Source organism: Natator depressus, chromosome 4 (assembly GCF_965152275.1).
Source record: "Natator depressus isolate rNatDep1 chromosome 4, rNatDep2.hap1, whole genome shotgun sequence".
Lineage (NCBI taxonomy): Eukaryota > Metazoa > Chordata > Testudines > Cheloniidae > Natator > Natator depressus.
In genome coordinates, this window is record NC_134237.1 from 121,985,152 (window position 1) to 122,011,933 (window position 26,782).

Genomic DNA, 26,782 nt, shown 5'->3' on the forward strand with positions numbered 1-26,782 from the left:
GCTGACAGAGTGTCACCTAGCTTATTAGGCTCAGAGATATTGTCAATCGGTTGATTACAATGGAATATATGGATTTTCCATGGGTGGGGGAAAGTGACGGGGTAGGCAGTCCCACACCCCCGGATAGGTTTGGCTACTGTGCTATCATGTCTTGCAGCTAATGGTCAAAGGCTACATAATGTCTCTGCCCATGGTCTCAAGTTAACAAATTAACATTTAATTAGTACTTCAATTAATGTATTAGTATAAAATATATATGTTGAATTCTGATTTGGGGTCCATAGGAATGGAGTAGCTCCTTTGATTGTCCAACAGATACATATCTAGGGGTAAAAGCAAAGAAACAGTGTAAGTATGTGGCAATAAAGATTGTCTTTCAAGTTACTTATTTGTGTTTTAAGGCAGGCATTGGTCCCTGGGAAAGGGAGGTGGGATGAGGCCATATCTTACACTGACATGCTTGAACCTTTCATAAACTCAAGGTTGGGTGTGTGGGAAGAACATCTCCCTCCAGAAGAAACTAACACAACAGAAACAGGGCTTCTTTGTTCTAATTGCAACTTTGAATAAGACAATTATTGCCCCCAACATTTGGCGTTCTGCTGACGAGGCATATCTTAGCAAAAGCAAAGGTTATCTTTGGTTATTCTGCTTTCTCTTAGCTAATCACTATTTGCTAGGACTCTGACCTCTTGACTAAACTCTGGACTTTGGGCCTGTACACAAATCCATATACCAGGTTATTACATCAGCAATGGATTCTAACCCTTCAGCACCATTCTTCGTCCCCCAAAAAAGAAGGCTAGGAAGCTCCCTGGCACCAGGCAAGAAGGGCCATGGGTCATCGGGGAAGGGACCTACTTCGGGCTGCCCAGCCACTCTGGAGCCACGCATTCATGCCTCCCTGGTCAGGGCCCTTAGCATCTTGAAAAGTCCACCACCGACTCCCAGGAGCAGCATGGGACCTAAGCTCCTGACGGCACCGACACCTTCATAAGCTCCCGCAGCGCTCAGAGAGCAAAGGCCTCTGCCCATGCCATCAAGGCATCACATGCCTCAAAGACCAGCAAAGGCTCCCCAGAAGGGCAAGCCAGCTGCTAAGACCCCTCTAGGGCCAGTGGATCACCGCCAATCCCCCGAGACGAAGCAGTGCTCTCCACCACTGCGCTGCAGATTGCCGGAATCACAGCCTGGATCCTCAGAGGCTCGCTTCGGTCACCAGCATCGCAATTGTGGTCCCCGCCATCTCGACGTGGATCGCCTAGAGGGAGACACCGGTCTCCACAATACTGACACCGTTCACCCTCCCGCTGATTGTCTTCTCGGTTCAGGTCCGGGTCACCTGCCTTGTGCGAGCGCTCCCCGTCATGTCTCCGAGCCCCCCTCCCCCCCCAGCACCAGCTCCAGTCCCCCCAATACCAGTACTGATCTCCTCACTCCGGGCACCGGTTTCCAACGGCGATGGTCAGCAAACAGTCTCAGGCGTCGACAGCCCCACTGTGGTCACCGGAAGGGGATTCCTCCAGCACAGAAGCACAGTTCAGCCCCTTGCCTAGACTTCACTGGTGTGAATGGGCACCTGAGGCCACGTCGACATCGACGGCACCACCTTGGCAGCACGGCCATTGGCTAGCGCAGTGGCCTTATTGAAATGCATGGGGAGTGTTGGTCATGGTGATGTCCCTTTCACACAGCTCATTGGCCACTGCGTCAGAGCAACAGCTGGTGGCACCGACAGCACTGGGCTCAGTGCATGATGCACACTCTGAAGTCGAGGCAGAGGAGACTGCACCCACCCCTAAGCCTCCTTCCCCCGACACTGCAGTCATCATCTTCATCCCCAGAGAAGGCGATTGCGGGACCCTCGAGGGCCAGCCCACTGGACGATTTTAAAGAACACCAGGCCCTGCTTCATTGGGTGGCTGAGAATTTTGGCCTGCAGGTGGAGGAAATGGCTGAGCAGGTGGACACTTTTGTTTAATGTTCTGTCAGCCTCTACCCTGGCCCGTGTTGCAATACTAGTGCATGACGGTGTCATCAAGATTGCCAAGGCCCTCTGGCAAACCCCCTCATCCATCCCTCCCAACTCGAAAAGGGCCCAAAAAAATACTTTGTCCCTGCCAAAGGGTTTGAATACCTTTTCACCCACCTTCCCCTGGGCTCGCTGGTGGTCTCTGCAGCCAATGAAAAGGGTAAGCAAGGTCATACCAGCTCATCCCCCCCAAAATAAAGAGGCCAAAAGATAGGATCTGTTCGGGAGAAAAAATTATTTGACTGCCAGGCTGCAATTTTGGGTGGCAAACAATCAGGCCATCCTAGGAAGATACAATTTTAACATATGGGACTCCCACCCATAAGTTCAAGGAGTCCCTCCCACAGGATTTGGCCCAGGAATTCAGCATCCTAGTGGAGGAGGGCACCATGGCGGCTTGGTGCTCCCTCCAAATGGCATGGGATGCAGCTGACTCGGCGGCTAGGGTGGTAGCGTTGGTGGTGTATATGAGGTGTAGCTCCTGCCTTCAGACCACCGGCCTCTCCCAAAAGATGCAGACCTTGATCCAAGACCTCCCGTTCAGTCTTTTCTCAGAGCAAACAGATGCAAGGCTGTATGGGTTGAAGGACACTTTGGCCACCCTTCGCTTGTTTGACATGCATATGCCACAGTCTCTGAGAAAGCAGTTCCAGCCGCCTTGCTGCTTAGGCCTTGGCAGTCTTGTTTGGGGTCTGCAAGGAGAAGGAACAGAGACATTAGTTTCAGCAGCCATTGCCCTTCCTCCTCCTGCTCACCTGTGCAGCCCGGCCCGGCAAAACACCGCGGGGGCCAGAAGCACTCGTTTTGAGGGTGCAGTTGAGAGTGATGCCCCAGTCGCCTCCCAGAATCCACCCCATTCTTTCCTCAACCATCTTCATCCCTTCCGTTTGGCCTGGTCACTAGTCACCTCAGACCGTTGGGTGCTGGAGATAGTATCTCAAGGTTACACCTTGCAGTTTTTGGCCTCCCCTCCCTCCCACCACCCCCTCTTTCCCATCCCTCTTCAGGGACCCTTCTCACAAGCAACTCCTCATTCAAGAGGTCAAGAACCTCCTGCACATGGGGGTGGTGGAGGAGGTCCCTCAGGACGTGACAGGGAAAGGATTCTACTCCCGTTATTTCCTAATCCCAAAAGCAAAAGGGGGCCTAAGACCCATTTTGGACCTGCACCGCCTCAACAAGTCTCTCAAGAAGTTGAAGTTTAGCATGGTCTCCCTGGCCTCCATCATGCCCTCACTGGATCTGGGAGACTGGTATGCCACCCTCAAATTGAAGGACGCCTGTTTCCATATTCCAAGGTCACAGACGGTTCCTCCGTTTCATAGTGGGCGAACACCATTTCCAGTTGATGGCGCTGCCCTTTGGCCTCTCATTGGCTCCAAGGATCTTCATGGAATGTATGGTGCCAGTGGCCCCTACTTGAGACATTAAGGGGTCCAGGTATTCCCATATCTCGATGACTGGCTTATCAAGGGCAGGTCCCAGGAACAAGTACAGAGGAGCCTCGATCTGTTGCGTTCCACCTGCTGCAACCTGGGCCTGTTGATAAACGAGCAGAAATCCATTTTAAGGCCAGTTCAACTAATAGAATTCATCGGGGCAGTTCTCAACTCCACGCGAGCCAGAGCCAGCCTTCAGGAGACTTGTTTTCAGGCCATGTCAGACCTGATCTCTCATGTGAAGAACCACCTGCTCACCATGGCTCACACCTGCCTGCGGTTGTTGGGCCATATGGCCACCTGTACATATGTGATCAGTCATGCGCGGCTCCACCTCCGGCCTCTGCAAGCAAGGCTGGCGTCGGTTTACACTGCCAGCAGACACGACCTAAACCGGGTAGTCAGAGTTCTGGATCACATCCTGTCATCCCTGGAGTGATGGTTGAACCCTGGGTCAGTATTGAAGTGTGTTCCCTTCGTGATCCCGTCCCCTTCGCTGACCCTTGTCTCAGATGCTTCGGACCTGGGCTGAGGAGCCCATCTGGGCAAGCTCAGCACTCAAGGCCGCTGGCTGGGGAACGATTTGGCCCTTCACATCAATGTCAGGGAGATAAAGGCAGTTTGTCTGGCCTGCCAGGTGTTCTTGCCCCCACCTGAGCAGCAAGGTGGTGCAGGTCCTCATGGACAATGCCATCGCAATGTATTACATCAACAGGCAGGCCGGAGCCAGGTTGTCAGCCCTTTGCCAAGAAGCTTTCAGCCTTTGGGAGTGTTGTATGTAGCATGCCATTCATCTGGTAGCCACGCACCTGCCTAGGACCAGGAATGTGCTAGAAGATCGCCTCAGCAGGACCTTCTCGTCTTGCCATGAGGGGTCACTCCATCTGGAGGTGGCCAGTATGATTTTTCTGAAAGTGGAAAACTCCCCAGATAGACTTGTCAAGGCGCACTCGACTAGAGCGCAAGTGTCATCAGCGGCCTTCTTGGTTCACGTGCCGATCCAAAGGATCTGTAGAGCTGCTACCTGGTCATCTGTCCACACGTTTACTTGCCATTATGCGCTTACCCAGGCCCGGGATGATGCAGTGCTGCAAGCTGCAAGGCTGTGAACTCCAAGCCCACTTCCATTGGTACTGCTTGTGAATCACCGAGAATGGAATTGACATGAGCAAGCACTCAAAGAAGAAAAAACGGTTACCTGCCTTTCATAACTCTTGTTCTTTGATATGTGCTGTTCATGTCCATTCCATTACTTGCTCTCATGCCCCTCTGTCATGATTTCCGGCAAGAAGGAACGGAGAGGGTGTAGGCTCAATGGTGCCTGATATACTAATGCATGAGCACGGCACTCAAGGGGGCACCACTGCTGACCCTACGGATACCACGAAGGCAAAAATCTCCAACCGCGCACATGGGCGCTCGCACACATAGAATGGAATGGACATGAGCAACACATCTTGAAGAACAACAGTTACGAAAGGTAGGTAACCCTTTTTGCCATTTTATCCAATAACCATACATCTTCCATAACAAGTACCTGCACTGGACATCTTCCACAAGGAGGCATCAGCAATTATGCTTGTGGGCCACATGCCCACCACAAGCCTGCTGTGCTTCCATGTATTCACTGATTCTTTCCTTAATATCAGAAAAAAGTATATCCACCCCCTATCTGGACAGGTGTATCCCATCCTCCCTGGGGTGCCTAGTAAGATATGTCCAGATCTGAAATGACCAAACCCCCTTGGTTATGTATGTGTTTAGCCACCTACCTATTTACATACCTCCTAACCTTATCCACCTGTGGAAGTTTCACTGTTCCCTGCACTGCAGTGTTTCAGATTAAATAATCATTGCCCCTGGGAAAAATCCTGGATCTTCCCTCAGATCTGCCTTAGCTCTGTTTATCATGTTGAGCCCCTTACACCTTCCCAAATAGTTTTCACCAAGGTGAACAATAATCACATCTGGTGCCTGCTTCTGAGTTGCCAAAGAGCGTATAAGGGGCATCAGCTGGTCCCATAGCATACCCTTGTTTCTATGCCAGCTCACCACCTAGATCCAGCTGTGAACCTCCAGACGACTTGGTGCCTATGTGCCTAGTGTACAAAACTGTTGCTCACAGAGCCACAGCGCTGCTTGCTTGGACCATGGACATGATTTTGAAATTTGAAACAGAGAATCAGAGCTAATTTTCCCATCTGGGGTCTCGTGTATGTCTTGTATGTATTTGAGTGCCATTATCCAATTGCATGAATCACACTGGCCCCTAGCCTTCTTTGGGCAGTACTGTTGCAGCTCCAATCTGGAGTGAGTGGGAACCAAATTCATGCACCTATAGCCCTAACTTTATAAGCCCCTTTTTAAAAACTGTAACAGACTGGTATGTTGTGAAGGCCCTTCCAGCCCCCTGACCAGCTGGTTTCATCACTATATAATTCCTCATTCCATCACCAATAGCATTATGGACTCACCTCGCCCCTCCTGTTTGGGTCAAGATGACCAATTGCTCCTCCTACTTCCTGTCCACTTCCTGTCTGCTTCTGCACATTTGATTGAGAACTTGCCCCAAATCCCTAAGCGTCTGAGCAGTAATGGGGATCCTCTCTAGGGATGGTGTGTTGATACCTCGTCACTAAAAACCTCTGAACTAACTAAAGTATCCACTACAAGGATCTGGGATACCCCCCAATCCTACTGGTAAATGTAAAGCCTGATAGGTGGCTGGAGGCGGTAAATGATGCAAGCCCACAGGTTGCCAGCAATACCATGTACTGAAGTATCTGGTCATCTGGAAATGGCCATTTCATAGGCAGGCCCTCCCTCCCCTGAAATTGCACAAAATCTTTAAAAATCCTGTCAGAAGCCCTAAATATTTGCAGTGCTAATGATCTCTGTACAACTCTTAAGAGCCATCCTCCCCCAGAATGCTACCAGCCTCTGTTTTGGGTTCCATGTTGGGTCCTGAAATCTGTCCACCTGGAAGTGTGAGACAGTGCATTGGCTCTGCCATTATCGACCCCAGGCACATGTTTTACAAACAAACATATGGTTAAAGTTTAAACACTGAAGTGCAAATGCCCTTACTCACCTCATAATTCTGCGTGATGTGGAGGACATGCACCATTGTCATGTTGTCATTCCAAAACATGCACTTTTGTTTGTAAAATCCGTTCTCCAAATAGTCACTGCCACTACAACGGGAAATAATTTCAGGACTGTTGTATCCTTTACTATCCCTTTTTAATCTGGTCAGAGGGCCATTTCTGCACATACCACATGCCTTGGTAAAAAATCCCCAAACCTATTCCATCTCATGCATCTCAGTGAATCTTTAAATCTGCCTCAATTATCCATTCCTCCCTCCAAAAAACATTGAACATTCTGTTCAAATTATTTAGAAGCTGTCACATGCTCCCAAGTCCTCATTCATCTCTTTATTAATTTTTATCCAATGATTGGGCTTTAATATTCCTGTGGTGGCATCTGACAGATCTTGGTAATAGATTTTTCCAGGACTGCATAGGGTATAAATACCACCCTCACTCTCTTCTGGTCAACTAGAATGGCAGTGATCTCCCCACACTCCTAAATTGGTCCAGCCATTTCCTGCTCCTTCCTGCTCCATACAGGTAAAATTTCCCCCTTTTTCCAGCTATGGTACCAGTTGTGGGGGACGCCCTCTCCTTGCACAACTGGAGTGCTTTCCCCAGCAGCCTTTGCATGCTGTACAACTGTCTACTAGTTCCTTCTCTGTGAGACAGGAAGCCTTATGATCCTGTTTCCTGCTGTTAACAATCTTGCTCTCATCCTTGGGCCCTGGGATTGGAGTTTCTCTCTGTTCTTCCAGATTATCTCTTTGAGAATTCCAGGTTTTAAAGGCCAGAGCCTGTAATAGGTATGTTGGACTGCACATATACCCAGAGGATCAGTGCCCTGTTATAGGACAGGAATGGGGTAAGGAAAGACATCATGGTTGTTCAGTAGACATTGGGGACAGATAGGGGAATGGGCAAAGGAATCTTTTAACTTCTGGCTTTGGAGCTCTTTCATGTGATAATAAAGTATACTTCCATCAGATTATATATTATTGCTCTTTTATTTTGACTTTTTTGTAGGTATTGAATAAATCTATAGTTCATTAGCTTATTTTAGTTTCCATTACAGCATCTATAGATACATTTATTTAAATCAGTGTTCCTGGCCGAGTGCATATTGTTCCAATTTGCATATAGTTGATTGTTTTGTTTGTTTAAAATATTTTGTCTGTTTGAAAACTTCTATCAGGTATAAAGTCTTTGGGGAAAATCCTGGAGCCACTGAAGTCAACACTGTTGACTCTAACAGAGCCTGGCTTTCACCCATTATCTCATGTTTTGTGTTGGTCATGGTCAGCAGAATAGGTTTGCAGGCTTTATTTTATTGACTTATATAGATCATTAATGGTCAACCCAGGGGAAAGATGGTGCAGTATATCCAGTAATGTTTCTAGTGTCTGTGGTTGGCTACCCAACTTCTCTGTCCCTCACAGTTCTTGATTTTATGTAGCTATATTTCCAACTACAAATGGTAGACCCAAGATAAGGAATACAAGCAATACTACCACAGCTTGCACTTTATTGTGCACTTCCAATGAAAATAGGCTTAAACCCAGATCATGTTACTAAGAGCCATTAGGATGACTTTATTGACTATCACAAAAACAGTGGACCTGACATCTGCAGAGTCATAGTTTGGAGTATGAATGTAATCATCACTTTTCAAATTTGCTGAGATCAACAGCACCAGAAAGCCAGCAAAACCGCATTCTTTATTGTAAGCACCATTGTGTGCAAAATTGACACTCTTCTCAAACTTTCCCTCTTTCTTAAATACAGAAAGGAAGAAGATTAGAACATTGGCAAAGTTGCTTTTGCTTCCTAGATTTTAAAATGTCACATAAGTTAAAAGAAAAATATATTACTATTTGTCTGTGTCACTTGTGTTATAAGAAATCTTTATTGTTGCTTGGTTTATAATAGAATTATAAATAGAAAAGACCTTTTAGGTATTTTGGCCTATTCACCTACCACTGCAGGATTGTTGCCTATGGATGTATTGGATTTGGTGTTTGAATTTTGTAATGTTGTTTTAAGGAACTTGCCAAGTATATGTATAAGGCAGAGGTAGCACATATTCATATGAGTTTAAAAAAATAGAGAAGTATGAAGAATGGGCCCAGTTGAACAAGTTACTTGTTCACTTCTGGGGGAAAAACCCAACAACTTTGAAGTCTTCGAACTATTCAGTGTACAAGACAAGCTTCCCTAAGAATTTGTAACTGGCATAACAAGCTTCCAACAGATAAACTTGTAGCACTACAAGGATCTTACTTTTCATATGGGCAATTGGATAAATTGTTTTTGTTGAAAAGCGTTTGGCTTTAGGCATAGAGCTGCTTTTGTCACAGATCAGGCATGTCATACATATCTTCATTTTCATTACCAGGTGTTAGTTAGATTTCATACCAGTTTTCATTTAAAATTCATTTGAGTAGCTAGTGCATAATGTCTATTACAGCTATGTAGTTTATAAAAATGCTATATTGTAGCTGCCTTTTAAATCTGAACTGCATAGATTAATGTTTTTAAAACACTTAGAGCTCGGTTCTGCCTTTGGCAGTGCACATTGCCATGGGTATACAAAAGCTGATTTTCCAAAATATTAGGCCATTTGTTCTGAATACTGGTAGGCAGGATAAAGTCCTTAAACTATAGCCTTTTCAAATTTTGATCTGCATTATTGTGCCTTCTTTTGTGAATTCCCCCTTCTGACTCCTGTATGGTATAGTAATTTTTTGTATACATGGAACTTTGCTAGCAGCCACTATGCCCATTTTAAGGAATGGGAAGTTTGAGGTTGCTTATCATCATTTGGGCACGTGAAAAGGCCTATTGTCCCATAACCCAAGATTGTGACACCAGCAGAAGAAGATACCAATTACAGTATTTAGATTGTCAAGCAGCTGGACCATTATACAGTACTTGAAGCAGTTCTACCACTTCTTCCACAGGAATTAGCAAAGGAAGACACTCTTGGGGTGTGTCTACAAGTCCTTTTCTTTTAAAAAATTCATCTTGGCTTCAAGTGGTATGTCTCCACCAGTGGAAGCAGTAGTAGGGATGCTAGTGTAGACAGATTTACAGGTAACAGCTGGCATTTTAAACACCATATCCAATCTTGCTCAGAAAAGGTCTATGTGGTATGACACTTAAAACACCCAGAGCAACGCACACTTTGTCTATGCTAGTGTCCCCACCATTACAAACATTGATGGAGCAGAACCAATGGTAGCAACAGGTGGCAAGATCGAGGTAAAAAATTCATAGTGTAGTTGTTTGTCAAAGTACCACTTAAAATACAGTGCATGGAGGCTTGCACCATTCCCTCTGGTGGTCAATAAACAGAAATTCAGATCTACCATCAGCTGAACCCATAAAACAATACCTTTGGAACACATTGTAGAGAAAACATTTAATTGGTTTATGTAGACTGCTGAATTTCTTAAATGTATAGCAAAGGGATAAATGCTCAGAACATGAGGAAAATACAAATGAACAACTGATGTCTTGAGCCTTTAATACTGGCTCAATGGATCATTTCTGGTCAGATTTTAGGATTATCTTCTGTTCTGCAGCCTTCAGCAAAACAGAAATGATTAATATTGTTCTTCTCAGGATGACTGACAGGCAGCACCTCCATATAATTCTATCAACACCCAGGATTCAGACCCCACTATGGATTCCTTGTTCTGGTCTTTTCTGTGGTTCATTCATGATATTTCCATTTTCCTTTGCTTTTATTCCAGTTGAGAAGACAAAGAAAGAAAACAATTTAAAAATGACATTTTCTGCAGAAAAATCTGAGCATTGTTGATGTAACTATCTCTTGCCAAGGCAGAACAGAGACTTTGGGGAAAGGTTATCAAGGGAAGCATATCCTGGTTGGTACTGAAATTATTTACCTTTCACTGGAGGCTGCTGCCAGTCACATTGGTAACACATTCATGTCCATACTGGGTAAATGAAGATGTAGAAATCAAATTAAGACAAATTAAGTACTTTATGCGTTACGGAGAACTGTGGAAATGAGACTTCTAAAACTGAGGTGGCCATAACACCCTGGATATAACACATTTAACTGCTAATTTTTGTGCAGACTCCACATAAAAATTTGGAAATATTTAAGAGATTGTTAGATTATGAATATGATTTGCAATGCCCTTGGATTATGCTTTTCTTTCTATTTTGAGTTTCTTCAAAGTGAAACACACTGTGTGAGGTCCATCTAAATAGCTGCAATAAAATATCTCCAGTGCCTTACTTAGCTAATTAGGCTTTTTATTTGTGGCTTGATTCTCATAAATAAATATTTTGAGTTATAAAGAAGATTACATTCTCCTGCAGTTGTAGTGCGGGAGGAAGAATGCATATGAACTTTCTGTTCCACAGCGAAGTAAAAATAAATGTTTACCTAGAATAGTTTTCTTAAGTTTTATATTCAGGATAATTTCATAATTTAGCTGATACTATATGCTTTCACTCATCATTATTACACACCTAAAAACTTAATCACCGTGAAGAACCTGCCTTTGTAATTCAGTGATCAAATATCTCATTCTTTAATAGATGTAAAGGCTTCTTGCAGTTTTGCTTTTTAGTCTCTTGCTTTACAAAGAGGAAAATCTTCAACAGGGAGAGTCACTATTTCTGGAAGTGCCATTTTCAAAGAAGTCTTAAATCTGAATTTCAGAAATTCTGAGTGGATAAGCAGTAATTCTAATATCTGGTAAATTGTCACTGTGATTTTTAATTCCCAGCTTCAGTGCTGTAGCTATTCGCTTCTGTCTTATGCTTGGAGGGACCATGCCATGAAAGCCAAAGCAGGTGACTAAATATTATCCTTTTGAAGAAACACCTCAATATTTTACAAATAAAGGTCAATTGTTTACAAGATGTGACAATAGGATCTTTTCATCTTATAGCATGTAACATCTGATCTTACTGGTCTATAACATGACTCCTAATGAGTTTCAACCATACAACTTTTAAAATGAATGATTCTTTATCTCACAGTTCCCCTTGAAAGAAAGCCACAAAGAAAAAGATCTTAAAATATAACCCAACTCAAATCAAAACTCAAAACTGTAACTCAGATCAAAAATGTATTGTAAGTTAAATCAAACTAATCACATCTGAGTCAATGATCACTGACTGTATCTATTTGGTAAACACTTACTGTAGCCATGAGAAGAAGAGAGGCTCAGAAATTATTTCTCAGTCTTCCACTGAACTGGTCAATGGCAACCAGTCTTTACTCCCAAGTCACTGGCTTAGTGAGAATAAAAGATGAAGGTGATGTTTAATAAAAAATACAATGGATGGTCTTTTACAGAGTGAAAAGTAAAAGCAGCCAGGAGCATGCAAATTAAATGTCTGATCTATTACAAAGCAGACATGCATCAGAAGACCTATAATATAGTTAATTTAAAGACTGTAACAGCTAAAAGGCAAAATAATGTAGTATATTTTCCAGGTAATAGCTTCCAATTTACTGCATATTTTGAATGCATATTTTGGTGAAATGTGTGGCATAGCAAAATATTTGTTTAAGTGTATGTAACCAACTAGAGTGAGTTTGTTTGTGTTAGTGACCTTTAATGTGTCCAACCTGTGCAGTGAACATGGATCCTGCAAAATAATGGTATGTGATCATGTTAATAAATACTCTATCCTAAATATAAAATCACTCCTGATAAAATTTGCTGATGACACAAGGATTGGAAGAATGGTAAATACACCTCTACCCTGATGTAACGCGACCCGATATAACATGAATTCAGATATAACGCGGTAAAGCAGCGCTCTGGGGGGTGGGGCTGCGTGCTCCGGCGGATCAGCATGTCTGGCTCCGACACACTGCTCTGAGCGGCATGTTAAGGGTGCCGGGCTGTGGCTGACAGGTTGGATAAGGGGCAGAGGGTCTTGGAGGGCAGTCGGGGGACAAGGAGTGGGACGGGTTGGATGGGTTGGGTTCTGAGGGGCTAGTCAGGGGGCGGGAAGTGACTATTAATAATGGAAATGCTCAAGGTCAAAGCAAGTTCGATATAACGCGGTTTCACCCGTAATGTGGTAAGATTTTTTGGCTCCCGAGGACCGCGTTACATCTGGGTAGAGGTGTAATGATGAGGGAAGGGCAGTCAGAGCAATCTGGATTGCTTGATAAACTAGGCCTGTTAAAGTAAAATATATGTTAATGAGCCAAATGCAAAGTTACGCACCCAGGAGCAAAGAATACAGACCATACCTACCGATAGGGGACCTGTACTGGGAAATAATCTAGGGGTCATAATGGACAAACACCTGAACATGAGCTTCCCAGTGTGATGCTATAGCAAAAAGGGCTATCCTTGGATGTATAAACAGGAGAGTACTAAGTAGGAGTAGGGTGGTAGATGCATTGGTGAGACTGGCAGTGGAGTATTGTGTCTAGTTCTGATGTCAACATTTTAAAAAAGGATGTTAAAAACTGAAGTGAGTGCAGAAAAGAGACACAAAAATGATTTGAGGGCTGGAAACGTGTCTTACAGTGAGAGACTTAAAGAGCTCAATCTGTTTAGTTTATCAGAAAAGATTTAAGTGGTGACTTGATTACAGTGTATAAGTACCTTCAAGAGGAGAAAATAGTGTGTACTAATGGACTCTTCAGTCTGGCAGAGATAACAAGAGCCAATGACTGGAAGTTGAAGTCAGACAAATTCAAAGTTTTATTCTTTAGCTAGGGTCCAACACATGGAGCTCAAAGTGCTTGGTTTCTTTGACTCCTCAGGTGAAGGATAACTCTGGGGTTCCTGCCCCCTCTTTTTATAGTAAAGTAAATCTTTGAAATGTATTATTTGAAAAGTAAGCTCAGACACAGTTTCTTTCTCCTGCTGGGGTATAGACACTAGGCTGTCGTCTCCCCCACTTGTTAGTTGATATCTTTGTTTACCTTATATGTACATATACCTTCATCGTCTGCTGATGATCAGGCTGGTCAGACAAGCAAATACACATTCCTTTATCTATGGCAAACAATGCATGAGACCAGTCTGCCCCAAACATTTTAGAACGTAATTCTAGCACATATTTGTACACACCCTGAACATATGCCATGCAGTGATTTTCAGGACCAGCTGTTTACCAGTTTGTATATAGCTCACGTCACCTTTTAGATACTTATTGCCCCAAGTCACTATTGTCATAATCTGTATGTCAGGCCTGACAAGAGTTGCTGACATAGAATAGTATACCACCTCTCCTCGACATTGATGCAGTAGGTTTAGCCACTGGCTACTCCACAGACATACGTTTACAGTCCCCCTGAACCATAGACTAAGGGGCATCTCTCTTCCTGCTTAACATCTATACAGCCCCAGCCGTTGTTTCATGCCCTTCTGGGTCACCCCAGCCAGTAAAGGGTTCTGCCACCTACAAAGGTGTGAAACCAGATCTCTTACCACAATGAGTCTGCCCTGTTCCCAGTGGAGTCCTGGCCCACAGCTGTTCACCTAGCTGTACCAGGGACTGACTGCTCCCAGCATCTTCCAGCTGTGCCTCAGTTGAGTCACACAGGTAACACCTGGGACTGTTCCCTTGTACAGTGGATCTGAGAGAGAGATTCCCAAGAGGGGATTCATTTTGAGGAGGTGACTGTTTGTTTGGACTCCCAACTACGCTCCTTTTTCCCAGGGGTAAACAGGGCTTCTGCTCCCCCCTTTGCAGTTTGTGCTTACCAAATGCTTTAGCTTCACACAGGCATCGGCTGCCTTTTGGAAAGAATCCAGAAGTTTATCCCAAATACCTTGTCCGATCTCTTCAGAACATATACGCAGGAACTGTTCCTATGTAAAAAGGTCAAATAATTGGTCATAATTCTCTTCCCCCTTCCCCTTGAACCATTTTCTCATCTACTCACACAATGTATACACACATTCCCTATGATTCATCTTGTCATTAATTCTGAGATCTCTAAATTTCACTCTATACACTTCAGGAGTAATTTGAAAAGGTTTGCAATACAACTCATATTTCAAAGCCTGTTCAATCGGCATTTCATTAAATACATGTAATGCTTTACCCAAGAGCTTAGTAATCAAAGTTGGAACTTTCTTGTCCTCTGGAACTTTATGTACTTCGCAAAGCCTTTCAGAAGTGGTAAGGAATCAGTCTGTTTCTCTGTACACAGGACAGCTTATCCGAGCTTGGTGTTCCTTGGGGAGAGAAAGTACCTGTGGGCTGTGGAACCTATCCATCCCTTTTCCCCATTCTCAGATTATATAGCTCCCCCACCTCCCACATCCCTGCTAAGGTTTCCTTTTCTTTCAGCTCCATGGCTTATTGGTGGGCAGATGCTCCTCCCCTTCCAGGGCCCACTTGTGTGCTGCTTCTTGCCCATTCGGTTCACGTCCCATTTTTGGTATTCACATGCTCTTGTTGTTTGGCTTCCCATTTCTCATCGTCCTTGCTCAGCTGCTCATTTTAGGCTTTTTGCTCCTTTTCTAAACTAGCCAGCTCTAACTTAGCTGTTGTTTCGCTGTCTCTCATTTTAAATGTCCTCTGTTCTGTTTCCACACCTGAAATAAATAAACAGAAAATAATAAAATTGTAACCTTTCTGTGATTGTTCCCAGCCTTTTCACTTGGGTGGGAATTACTTAAAACTATTTTACCAGGGCTTGAATTGTAAACCTCAGTCAAATAGCAAGCTGTGTGTCAGTCCTGTTCAACTATGCCAATGGGAAGCTTTGGGGTTCACCTAGGCTGGTAAGGGGTTCAGTCACTACCTGCTTTTTAACTGTGGGCACCTAGGATGTTATACTGCTGTTGCTTAAAGCCCTGACACCAACAGGCAGCATACAAACATGCTGGTCACACCCTGGCTTCCACTGCCCAATTACTCTTTGCTGGGGACCTCAACAACAGTTCCAGCCCTAAGTTCTTCCCCCAAAAAGTCTTTCTCTGCAGTGCTTTGATTGAAGTGGAGGGTTTGTCAGTCCCAGTTAAGTTAATAATCTGCTATGTACTTACTTTCTCTGTAAAGGAGCAGAAAACTTGATAAGGTTTTGTGGGTGCTACAGTAAGAAGGGCAGAGCATTGCAGAGAAGCATTTTTGGGGAGAAGTTAGGACTGGGAGGGTTTTGGTGTCATCCTGCAAGGCGTAACCAGGCATGTGGAAGCCAGGGTGAGGCTATTGTGCTGAGCATTCCGTTGCTGTCAGTGAACCAAGGCTCTGAACCAAGGCTGCACAACACAACCCTTCCTGGTCTGGGCTGAACCCCAGAGGGTCACAGCGCCTGCATAAGGGAGCAGAGCAAAGGTTACACATGCAACCTTAAAACTTGCGCTTCCTGATGTGAATGCCTTTTGCCTCTGCCCTTTCCAAGATCTGATTGAATGAGTCATCCATATGAACCTTCCAAGATTATTCTATATGTAGAGTAAAAAATTCCTTTTCTTTGTGAAAGTGTTCAAACTTTCAAAAAACAAACAAATCAAACACATTGGGCAGGGACTAGACATGATGGAGAATTTTAGAAAGAAAGATGAAAATTTGGTAAACAATTTTAAAAAGTCCTCTGGATTATTCCAGTTGTAGAATCCTTGCCCTTATCCACTCAACACAGATTTTTTTAAGGATAGTCTGGTTTGATTTTGGATAGCACGTTGATATATCATGGTAATGTAACTGTTGTATTTGAAAGAAATTTGATCTTGCCTCATTTATTTGAATATCCCAAACATTTCAAAATTACACATTTTGCTTCCCTTGGAATGGTTCTTTAAAAAGACATGGTCAGATTTTTAATTTTTGGCTTTTGGCCTCCTTTGGCCTGCATAATATTTTGTTAAAAGTTTGAAATAAGATTGCTTTTCATACCTTTTGTCCTTTTTCCTCTCTGGCAACCAAGTATCCAGCACACACCCTACACATAAGCACATGCTTGGACCCCCACATGTGCAGATGTTTGCAAACTGTTCAGTATTTGAGAAGGATGAATACCTAAGCTTCATGTTAAGGGAGTGCACTTTTGACTTGAACAGTGCTCCTTGTGCAGGCATTTCTCCATGTTTATGAGCTGACAGGATCAGAGTCTTAGTAACTTCTTTCAGATAGTATGGGGAATTGACTTATCACTTTTCTTCTTTCTGAGCTATGTAAGTATAATTTTCTTCTCAGCTTCAGAATTGCAGTTTTATAAATAAATAATACATATTTAAGATTAAAAGGCTATGCCTCTCTCAACCTGATACTCTTCGCACTCCTCTGTACAGGGCCATCCACATTGTTAGTGCTATACAAGTAACAAGGATGATGATTTAAGTGTCATAAGGTTATTAATTCTAAACATCTTTTTTTTAAATCGAAAGTAATAACATCTTAAAGTTGGGGCTTAAGAAATGTGTCACTCATGTCACTCATTTGTCTTGTTAATCTTCTTGGTATGTATCAAGTTGTTCTAAATCTGCTTTGATTCAAAATGTAGTCCAAAAGAACAAACTCCATTTTAACACTGTCCAAAATCAACATTTTACCAAAAATCATTTAACAGCGGGTTTCACATTATATATTACCTCTTTGGCATGCAAGTGCTTCTAAACCAGATTCCTCATTTGGCATCAAAAGGGTTGATTTAAACATTTGCAATTTGAAAAACTAATAAGTAATTTCAGACTGGATCATTTGAACCATATTTTGCATAGTTTGAAAAAGAAAATTAGCACTGAGACTTTGATACTATCTTTCTCTTTACTGCTGCTAATCAAGTGTAAATTGAATTCAGAAAGTTGTGGTTATTCACTTCACATGACCCCTGCTGGGAGATTTAGTTTCATGCAGCTTCATCTTGCTATAGACCACATATGATTGACATAATTAATCAAAGATTATGCCACTAATCGGCAACAGAACACAACACAGCAGAGAACTCAATTAAAGCTTCTTATCCTCCAATTTGAAAGATCAGTCATGTGAGAGCTCAAAACTCAGCTTCATATTTTTGCTTAAGACCATAATTATTTAACTTCTATATTTGCTTCTGCAGGGTAATTTAGCTAAATTCATTTAAAAATCATGCCTTCCTTGCTGTAAAGGGATTTAACACTTTGATTTCTGCATCTAATTATTTTCAAAGAAATATCAAAATCTGTTTAAAACTAATATTCAACAGGCTGAAATAATTTAGAAAGCAGTAAGCTATAGGACTCAGCCATGTCTCACTAAAACTTTGCCTCTGGGACTTAACTACCAGTCCTTATAGGACTGAAAAAGGAACACTGTGGTGACCTTAGAAACTAAGGGTCAAATTCACCACTCGCTCAGAAAGCAAAAGCAATCAGGCTTTGTGCTGGGAACGGTGTGGCATTTCAGCTGCTTTTCTACCCTTGGTTTGGGGGCAGCTGCCCATCCATGGAGTTTTGGGACCACATAATCTGCCCTTCAGTACCTGGCATTTTTTACTAAAACTTCCAGCAAGAGGGTAAGCAATATTTCTTACAGAATGCACCCAGAATTGTACCGGATACCTTTCAAAATATACCAGAAAGACAGGTCCCTGGCCTGAGGAGTGAACAGTCTGAGTAGATGTGATATGGCAGAGAGAAGTAGTGGGTAGAGGACAAGAGGAAAGTGTAACAAAAATAAGGATGAATTTGCTTTGGAGGTCCTGCTTGTCCTTTTCTGAACGACAGAGAAGGGAACAGTAACAAAGAGATTGTGGGGATGGAAGAGAGGAACAGAGAGATAGATGGAAGATGAAGAAATGGAAAGGGCAGTAGAGTGAGAACGTGAAAGAGAAAATAACGGAGAGGAACTTTCTGTGGAGGTTGGCAGTAGGAGTGGTTTGGTAGCTGGAGAGAAGTGGAAGAAAGATTTTAGATCAGGCAGCCAGATGGCAATGGTAGAGCATCCAGAGCTTTAGAGGCAAAAGTCTGATGGTTTGAGGAGCCTGGTGTGGGTTACAGGTCTGTGGGTGGTGGTGGAATGTGAGTCCCAAGGCGCTGGAGTTCTGTTGTTGAGATCCGGGCTGCAGTTTGGAAACTTATTAAGCAAATATAGAGATTTTTAGCAAAACAAGTTGTAGCAGGCAGCAGCTCAGTTAGACATATTTTCCCCTCTGACCATACTCATGGTGCTTTAACTTTAAATTCTATATCTCTTAATTATTTCCCTAAGCTTCATTCTCCTCCCTAATACAAGCATAGGGGAAAACTACTGTAAAAGTCTGTGAATGTTTGACAGCTAATACTTGGTTACTGTACTTCAGATCTTCAGTAGTAGGTGACAACAAAGGGACTGAAAGGAGGAGAATAAATCCAGAGATGCTCTAAATTGGTAAAGTTTATAGGTATTTTTCTAGTTTCAGAGTAGCAGCCGTGTTAGTCTGTATTCGCAAAAAGAAAAGGAGTAATTGTGGCACCTTAGAGACTAACAAATTTATTTGAGCATAAGCTTTCGTGAGCTACAGCTCACTTCATCGGATGCATTCAGGTATTTTTCTGTTTATTTCACGGTAAGTGTGTGACTTTCTGCTGACAATGGGAAAAATATTTTCTCCAAACATTTAAAGTACAATATGTTCTTGTTCAGCTCCCTTACAAAAGGCTGCTTTGACTTGTTTCAAGCTTCACATTGTTTGAGATCTTACTTTAAAGGCTTTTCAGCTCATAATGATATAAGAGACAGCTTGAAACTCATTAAGCTTATGCACAATGAGTTGTTTAAGGACAAGAGTCAGTGTGCCAGTTACCAGGTTAGCTTTTTGTTATTGCCCCTTTAGATTAGTGATTGAGAAGCATTAAGACAAATAATATTGACTAAAGTGATTTTAGCATAGTTTACAGAGCTAAAGTCACTACATCTTAACTTGGTAGGCCATCAATGGGTGCAATAAACAGTTCCAGTAGTGTTACTTGTTTGTCTTTATGAAATATAGTGGCTGTATGTTGATCTTTGCTAAAGGGTATTTATGTTATGAAATTCTTTCTTGTGGGTTATATAGCTGTAAACATTTTTGTATGTTGTGCTGTGAGGGCTTCAGGGTTTTGGTTTTTTTACAGAATGTGTATTTTGCTAATATTAAAATTGGTAAATTAATAAGGTCTTTTTAAAAGGATAATAATAAAATGCTCATAGGGGTGTGTGCATGTGTGACCTCAGCGCAGTTATAGCATAGGAAATGTGGGCTGTAGACTCATGGAAACATTGAAGAGGGGAAAGTCAGAAGAGTCAGTTGTATAATTCTTTATTAGAAGATTAGGATTTCTTCACTAACTTCTGTCCTTTTTGTCTTGGAAAATAATTTTTGCTTGTTTTGACTACAGCTGAAATGTGTCATATTTTGATTTGGTTAACAAATAAAACTTGTGATTCAGCTGTTTACTATGCCAAAATAACTATGTATCAGTATCACTGAGCATGCCAATACTACTCTGGAGATAGTGCTTGTTGTAATAAGTCTCTTTGTCCTGCAATAATAGTGACTTTATTTTTTTTTTAAATTATTTGTGCTGGAGGGTCAAAATTTAAAAACTACCCATAATTATGTATCTAACAAGAACCCCTCCTCTCTGTCAGACTCTGACAGCTTTTGGTCGGGTTCTGATCTAAAACAGTTCATACACTAGTTTCCCTTTAAATGTAAATAATTAACCAAAGGGTCTTTCCTGTAAAGACAAATAAGGGATAGATAAGTGTAATATTGTGTGTTTCTCTTCATTGCAGAGGACTGACCCGCAGCTCCTTGCTCAGTTCTACTACGCAGATGAAGAACTAAATCAAGTAGCAGCTGAATTGGACTGTTTGGATGGAAGAAAAGACCCACAAAGATGCACATTGCTAGTCAACCAATTCCGCTCTTGTCAGGTAACCAGAATGGCATGTTCTCAGCTATGTTTTATCTTGTTTGTTTTGTTTACACAGATTTATTGCCTAATTTTTGGAATTATAACTAGATCCTTAAGAAACGTGGCTTTGATCAATGGAATTCCTGCTTAAACTAAAGGTGTTTCACATTTGCTCTCAAAGAATTGTGCATAAACAAAATCTACAAACAAGTGCTCTTGAATTAAAGATTTGTAAATATGTACACAATAAAGTTCAGATATTTTTTCCCATATGAAATATTGTATACCATGGTCAGCGTTTACCAGTGGTTACCAAAATCTGGAATCTGAGATGTTGCAGGATTTCAGACACTACCATACAGTAACTTCTTTTGTAAATGTTGACGTTTTTAATGGTATTCACTGTTTAAAATTACCTAAACTTCAAATTACGTGACAGGAGTAGCTTCCCATCAGTCACTTATGTAGATGGAGAAAAACAGTTGGCTTTTCATTAGATCTTAAGTTTTGGAGAGAATATGATCTGTTTAGTGCAAAGAGCCTTGAAGATAAGAAGGGATAACTAAGGTTTCCTTACTTCTACTGCATAAAACAAGGCATTTCAGCTGTAAGTTGTATTAAGAACCAGAGTCTTTCTATGGGTTTACTAACATATCTGCTTTGTATGTAACATCTGTTTTTATTTAAAAAGTGAATCAGGATATTACTTACTGAAACTGTGGTCTTTTTTGTAAGTGAGATCCTGTGGCAAAAGGCTGAGAAACAGCAAAGATTAGTTAGATCATTGTAGTAGCGTCCCGGTGGGGTGGGTGGCCTAGTTGTTAGGATCCACTGAGCTGGGGGAGGATAATGTAGGGGAGCCCAGGCCTGCTCACTCCAATGAGCTCTGACCCAGGGCCCTAGCAGAGTCAGCAGCATTGAACCCTGGGGGGGTTGTGGATCCTCTGTTACACCCTTACTGGGTCACTTCCTGCCATTACTCTCTCCACTTCTGGTCTCAGATAAGAAAGAAAAAAAAATTAAAAGGAAACCAAATCATCAGTCCCAGACCAACTCAGTCCCAGAGTTCTCCCTTTCTAAGCATTCACTTTTTGGCAAAAAGAAAAGGAGTACTTGTGGCACCTTAGAGACTAACCAATTTATTTGAGCATAGGCTTTCGTGAGCTACAGCTCACTTCATCAGATGCATAAAAGTGGAAAATGCAGTGAGGATATTTTTATACACAAGGACCATGAAAAAATGGGTGTTTATCACTTCAAAAGGTTTTCTCTCCCCCACCCCTCTCTCCTGCTGGTAATAGCTTATCTAAAGTGATCACTCTCCTTACGATGTGTATGATAATCAAGGTGGGCCATTTCCAGCATAAATCCAGGGTTTAGCAAGAACATCTGAGGAAGGGGGGGAGGGGGTGTAAAGAAAAAACAAGGGGAAATAGGTTACCTTGCATAATGACTTAGCCACTCCCAGTCTCTATTCAAGCCTAAGTTAATTGTATCCAATTTGCAAATGAATTCCAATTCAACAGTCTCTCGCTGGAGTCTGGTTTTGAAGTTTTTCTGTTGTAATATCACAACTTTCATGTCTGTAATTGCGTGGCAAGTTCGGGTGAGGTAAACAAAAGTCTTCAGTGGAATGTGAGAACAAATAGAATGGATAGGAATAAAACTTCATTTACACCTCTGCCAATTTAAAAAGAAGAGGAATGCTAAAGAGAATGTATTGACTAGCTTTTTTTCTGGAATTGCTTACTGTTCCTTAGATCAATAAGACCACTAAGACTTGCAAAAAAAGAGTTGCTAACTTGGTGAAAAATACCATCCATTAATCAGGTGAAAATGACATTGAAGAGCAGTATACCATTAGCATACCAAGCACCCATATTAAGTGAGCTGAATCTAGGGACACAGGAAAAGAGTAATGTACTATGTGCTCTCCTTTCTGACATCTCTTAAAAGAAGGCTTGCAAAAGTTTTTGAGAGAATGTTTCCATAGAAGTAGCTCATGTTCAAATTACCATAATTACCTCAGGAGGGATTTCACCAAAGTTTTATATTCATTACCTCAGTTTGCTTTTGCAGTTTCTCAACGTTTGCTACTTTGCTATCACCAGTCAACAGTGGTGGATTGTGGAGTATGGCTGCAGGCAAACAGCAAGTCTAGTATAAGGCAATATTGCAGAGGGGCTGTAGTCTTCACTACTCTTATTTTTAAAAGAAACCTTTAAATGTGCACAACATTGAAAAAGCAGGACAACTAACTTTAAGGCAGGCCCAATTCCTGAAGAGTGGAAGTAGTCACCAAATCAGTGCATTATCACAGTAGAGCAGTAACTGAAAAGAGCAATTCTTAGGACCTGATCACACACACAAAAGTTGCCATCCTTGCTAATTAGATGCATGTAGTCAAGGGTGCCACATTTTGTCTTAACTTATCTTTACAGTTGTTACATTTAACAGAAGTGGGAGTCACCTAGTCATATAGGAAATGTCATACTGGGGTAGAATCCTGGTCAGTTCCGTTGACTGTGTCCTCTAACGACATCCCATGCTGTAACACTAATACTTTCTTGGTGACTTTTATGCTTAGGTTCAGCTGTCAAACAAAATTGCTGCTACCAGAGCAGAAAGACTTGAAAATGCTTACACTTTCTATCTATGGTTTGATGCAAGATGCCAGAATCTTTGCAGAAATTGCCACTTTAATGATGTGTTACCGGAAAGATCACACCCTAGTTCAATGGTATATGAAATAATTATATTTATTAATTAGACCTATTTTAAACATATTTTTATAGCCCCCAGAGTGTTCTAGATGTTTTACAAAAACAGGTCTCTTCTTGAAGAGCTTTCTGTCTAAAAAGACAAAGTTGCAAGAGAAAGAGTTATGCTTCTTTTTTACGGTTTATAAGAAATTAGATCATAAGAGCAGAAATAAGAACCATTGCTTGAGGAATTGTGGAAAGAGGTTTTTTGTTTTGAGCAGGTATTTGGGAATAAGGATGGGAAGACTTTCCAGCATCTGAGAAGACATGAAGGTGCTTGTGAAAGAAAGGAGAACCAAGGTCCAATTTTTGTATCAAAAATATTTTACTGCAAATATATACGTATGAAAATATCTCAGTGTAAACTTAGCATTTATAGCAAGGAAGTGTGTGATTTTTATTAATGATACTGAAAATTTTAAAAACATACTATTTTAATTTCCTCAGGAGTTAGTTTTCAACAGTACCTTGGATACAGCAGAGCATGGTTTACCAGATTCCCAGGCTTTGTATGATGCACTTTTCTGTTAATGTCTAGTACCCGAGTTTCCATTATTTCTGCTTTCCTTAGCCCACTGCCAGGTTATCCCCACAATCTCATTTAGGAAAGTTGACTGAGACATGATTTCAGCGTGAGCTTAATTTGCTTTTTTTCTTATACTGGAAGAGGTTTCTAGTACTGGTATCCTTTGTCTTTTTAGCTAGCTTAGGAATTAATTAATTAGATTGATCTCTCCTCCTACTTCTTGGGTTGTTTGTCTTTAACAAATTAGACTGGCAGTACCTGCTTAATTAGCAAGTGTCATTCTTAAACTTCATACCTTCTTTTCTTAAATAGAAAAGAAAATATAATTTCAGACAGATGGCAGATTCATAATAGACTAACAGATTTTACTAACCTTTATTCTTTTGAGGAAAAGACTGTATTTTATTTTAGAAGATCCTTCAGAAATTTAAACTTAATTTAGATCTTTGTCTAGACTTCTCAGGTTTGGATCTAAGGTTTTAAAAAGAGATCCTAGTTAATGGAAGTGTGGTGATAGTAGTTTATATGGCTACAACAGCTTTAGTGTGCATAATGCTTTATAGACAAACAATACAGATCCTGTCCTGAGGAGCTAACATTTCAGATTAGACATATTAGACATGTATTTTATATAACTAATATCTTCCATCTTCCCCACCCAAAAGGAGGATTTCTAGTCTTTTGAGGCATACTGATGGAACGAAGGAGTTACAATGACACAGCTCATGATGTTAGCTTTTCATGTGGATCAATAGAAAATTTCAGTCCCCAGGGCTGTCAACATATTTTTTTTAAAAATGACTAAAGTTACAAACAAGATATTAAATTTTTTTAAAGCTCTATTTTACTCAAAAGCTATTTGAGTAATGATCAAATGATGTTTTTAAAGTAAAATTAAGTTTTTAAAACTTCTAAAGCTGCTATATCTTGGATACCAAACATGGCAAGTTGCTTAGATACCATGGTGCTGAGATAAAGAGCAAGGTGACAGTTTTTAAAGCTTCAATTTTCATTTACTTATTAATGCAGTATAACAATTTGCTTCAATTATAGTGATTTACTGTAAAAATGGCATTCTTGTTTTTGCTGTGGTATTTGCATATCAGTGGTATTACGTTGTTATAGCACACACACCTGTTAATATTATATCTTGCATTTGCTGTTTATAATCTATATCTAACAAAGCCAGAACTCATCTTTGTGCTACTCTATTTTATACTTCACAATAAGCCCTAAACTGTTTTATGTCAATATATGACGACTCCCAATCACATATACACTTCCCTAAATTATGAGGTACACAGGCCAAGATGGTGGTGGTAGCAGTAGCTCATATGTAGCACTTTTCATCAGTAGAGCTCAGAACGCTTTACAACGGAGGTTGATAGAAAAGGAGTACTTGTGGCACCTTAGAGACTAACCAATTTATTTGAGCATAAGCTTTCGTGAGCTACAGCTCACTTCATCCGATGCATACTGTGGAAAGTGTAGAAGATCTTATTATATACACATAAAGCATGAAAAAATACCTCCTCCCACCCCACTCTCCTGCTGGTAATAGCTTATCTAAAGTGATCACTCTCCTTACAATGTGTATGATAATCAAGTTGAGCCATTTCCAGCACAAATCCAGGTTTTCTCACCCCCACCCCCCCACACACACACACAAACTCACTCTCCTGCTGGTAATAGCTTATGTAAAGTGACCACTCTCCTTACAATGTGTATGATAATCAAGGTGGGCCATTTCCAATCATACACATTGTAAGGAGAGTGGTCACTTTAGATAAGCTATTACCAGCAGGAGAGTCAGTTTGTGTGTGGGGGGCGGGTGTGGGGGGGGGTGAGAAAACCTGGATTTGTGCTGGAAATGGCCCAACTTGATTATCATACACATTGTAAGAAGAGTGATCACTTTAGATAAGCTATTACCAGCAGGAGAGTGGGGTGGGAGGAGGTATTTTTTCATGCTTTATGTGTATATAATAAGATCTTCTACACTTTCCACAGTATGCATCCAATGAAGTGAGCTGTAGCTCACGAAAGCTTATGCTCAAATAAATTGGTTAGTCTCTAAGGTGCCACAAGTACTCCTTTTCTTTTTGCGAATACAGACTAACACGGCTGTTACTCTGAAAGGAGGTTGATATCATTATCCCCATTTTACAGATGGGGAAACTGAGGCACAGAGACGTGAAGTGACTTGTCCAAAGTCACCAGCAGGCCAGTCGCAGAACCAGTCTTTGAACTCAAGTCATCTGAGTTCCGGTCTAGTGGTAATACATTAATTTTTCAAACTAGATCAATGGTGGCAATGCCTGTTAAGTATATTCTGTTAACTAAACAAGATACATTTAACTGAAACTTGCAAATTTTGAGTACAAAATCTTAATACATATAACATTTAGCCCACTTTACACATTTTTTCCTGCAATATAAATTACTCCATGAAGTATTTCTTGAGTAGATGTCAAATTTTATACATTTTTATCCCACTCAGAAACTTCCAGACATGATAGAACCTATTTTGGGCTGAAGTTTCATATTTTACAGCACTGTGACCTTGCCTATGGTACACACATTTTTGACTAATCATCTGCATTAATGATCTCCCCCTGCATGAACTGGCTTTGGCCCCAATTAGTTTAAATTCTGTACTTGAGTTAATAAGATGATTTAAAAATTATAATTCCTGAGCCACTTTATTGGAATTGATGTGTTAGCAAAGAAGTTCAGTGATGATACTTGACCAGGCCAAGTTTAAAAGCAACTTTTTTCTTGTTAATGGAGATGCCTTTTCAGTCCTCTAATACTGTATAGAAATGCTTTATATTAAAAGAGGTTTCTAAATGGTAGCACTTGCTTCTTGTTTTAATATGATGAGAATAATTTCTCTGCATGATATAGCGAGTTCTCAGAACAATGTATGAGTCAGTTCCAAGCATGGTTTAATAAAAATTATTCCCAGCACTGCAGGTCACAAGTTTCTCAGGAATGTGGTAATGTGACCCACTAAAGCAGGGGTGGGCAAACTATGGCCCATGGGCTGCATCCAGCCCGCTAGCCGTTTTAATCTGGTCCTCGAGTTCCCACTGGGGAGCG

The 26,782-nt window shown here is 41.4% G+C and overlaps 1 protein-coding gene and 1 long non-coding RNA gene across 3 annotated transcripts in view; one reads left to right on the plus strand and one right to left on the minus strand.

The window, feature by feature from the left end:
- The window catches only part of ZFYVE28 (zinc finger FYVE-type containing 28), a 300,215-nt gene that overhangs the window by 158,468 nt on the left and 114,965 nt on the right, over window positions 1-26,782 (plus strand). For both annotated transcript variants that reach the window (XM_074951801.1, XM_074951802.1), the window contains exon 2: window positions 20,271-20,411. In XM_074951801.1, coding sequence (XP_074807902.1) covers window positions 20,271-20,411 — 141 coding nt within the window. The remainder of the gene's footprint in view (window positions 1-20,270; window positions 20,412-26,782) is intronic.
- LOC141985990 (uncharacterized) lies at window positions 2,634-11,815 on the minus strand. Its single transcript, XR_012639089.1, has 3 exons — window positions 11,749-11,815; window positions 6,563-6,665; window positions 2,634-2,724 (listed from the first exon to the last, which is right to left on the minus strand). It is a non-coding gene; the product is annotated as an uncharacterized LOC141985990 (long non-coding RNA).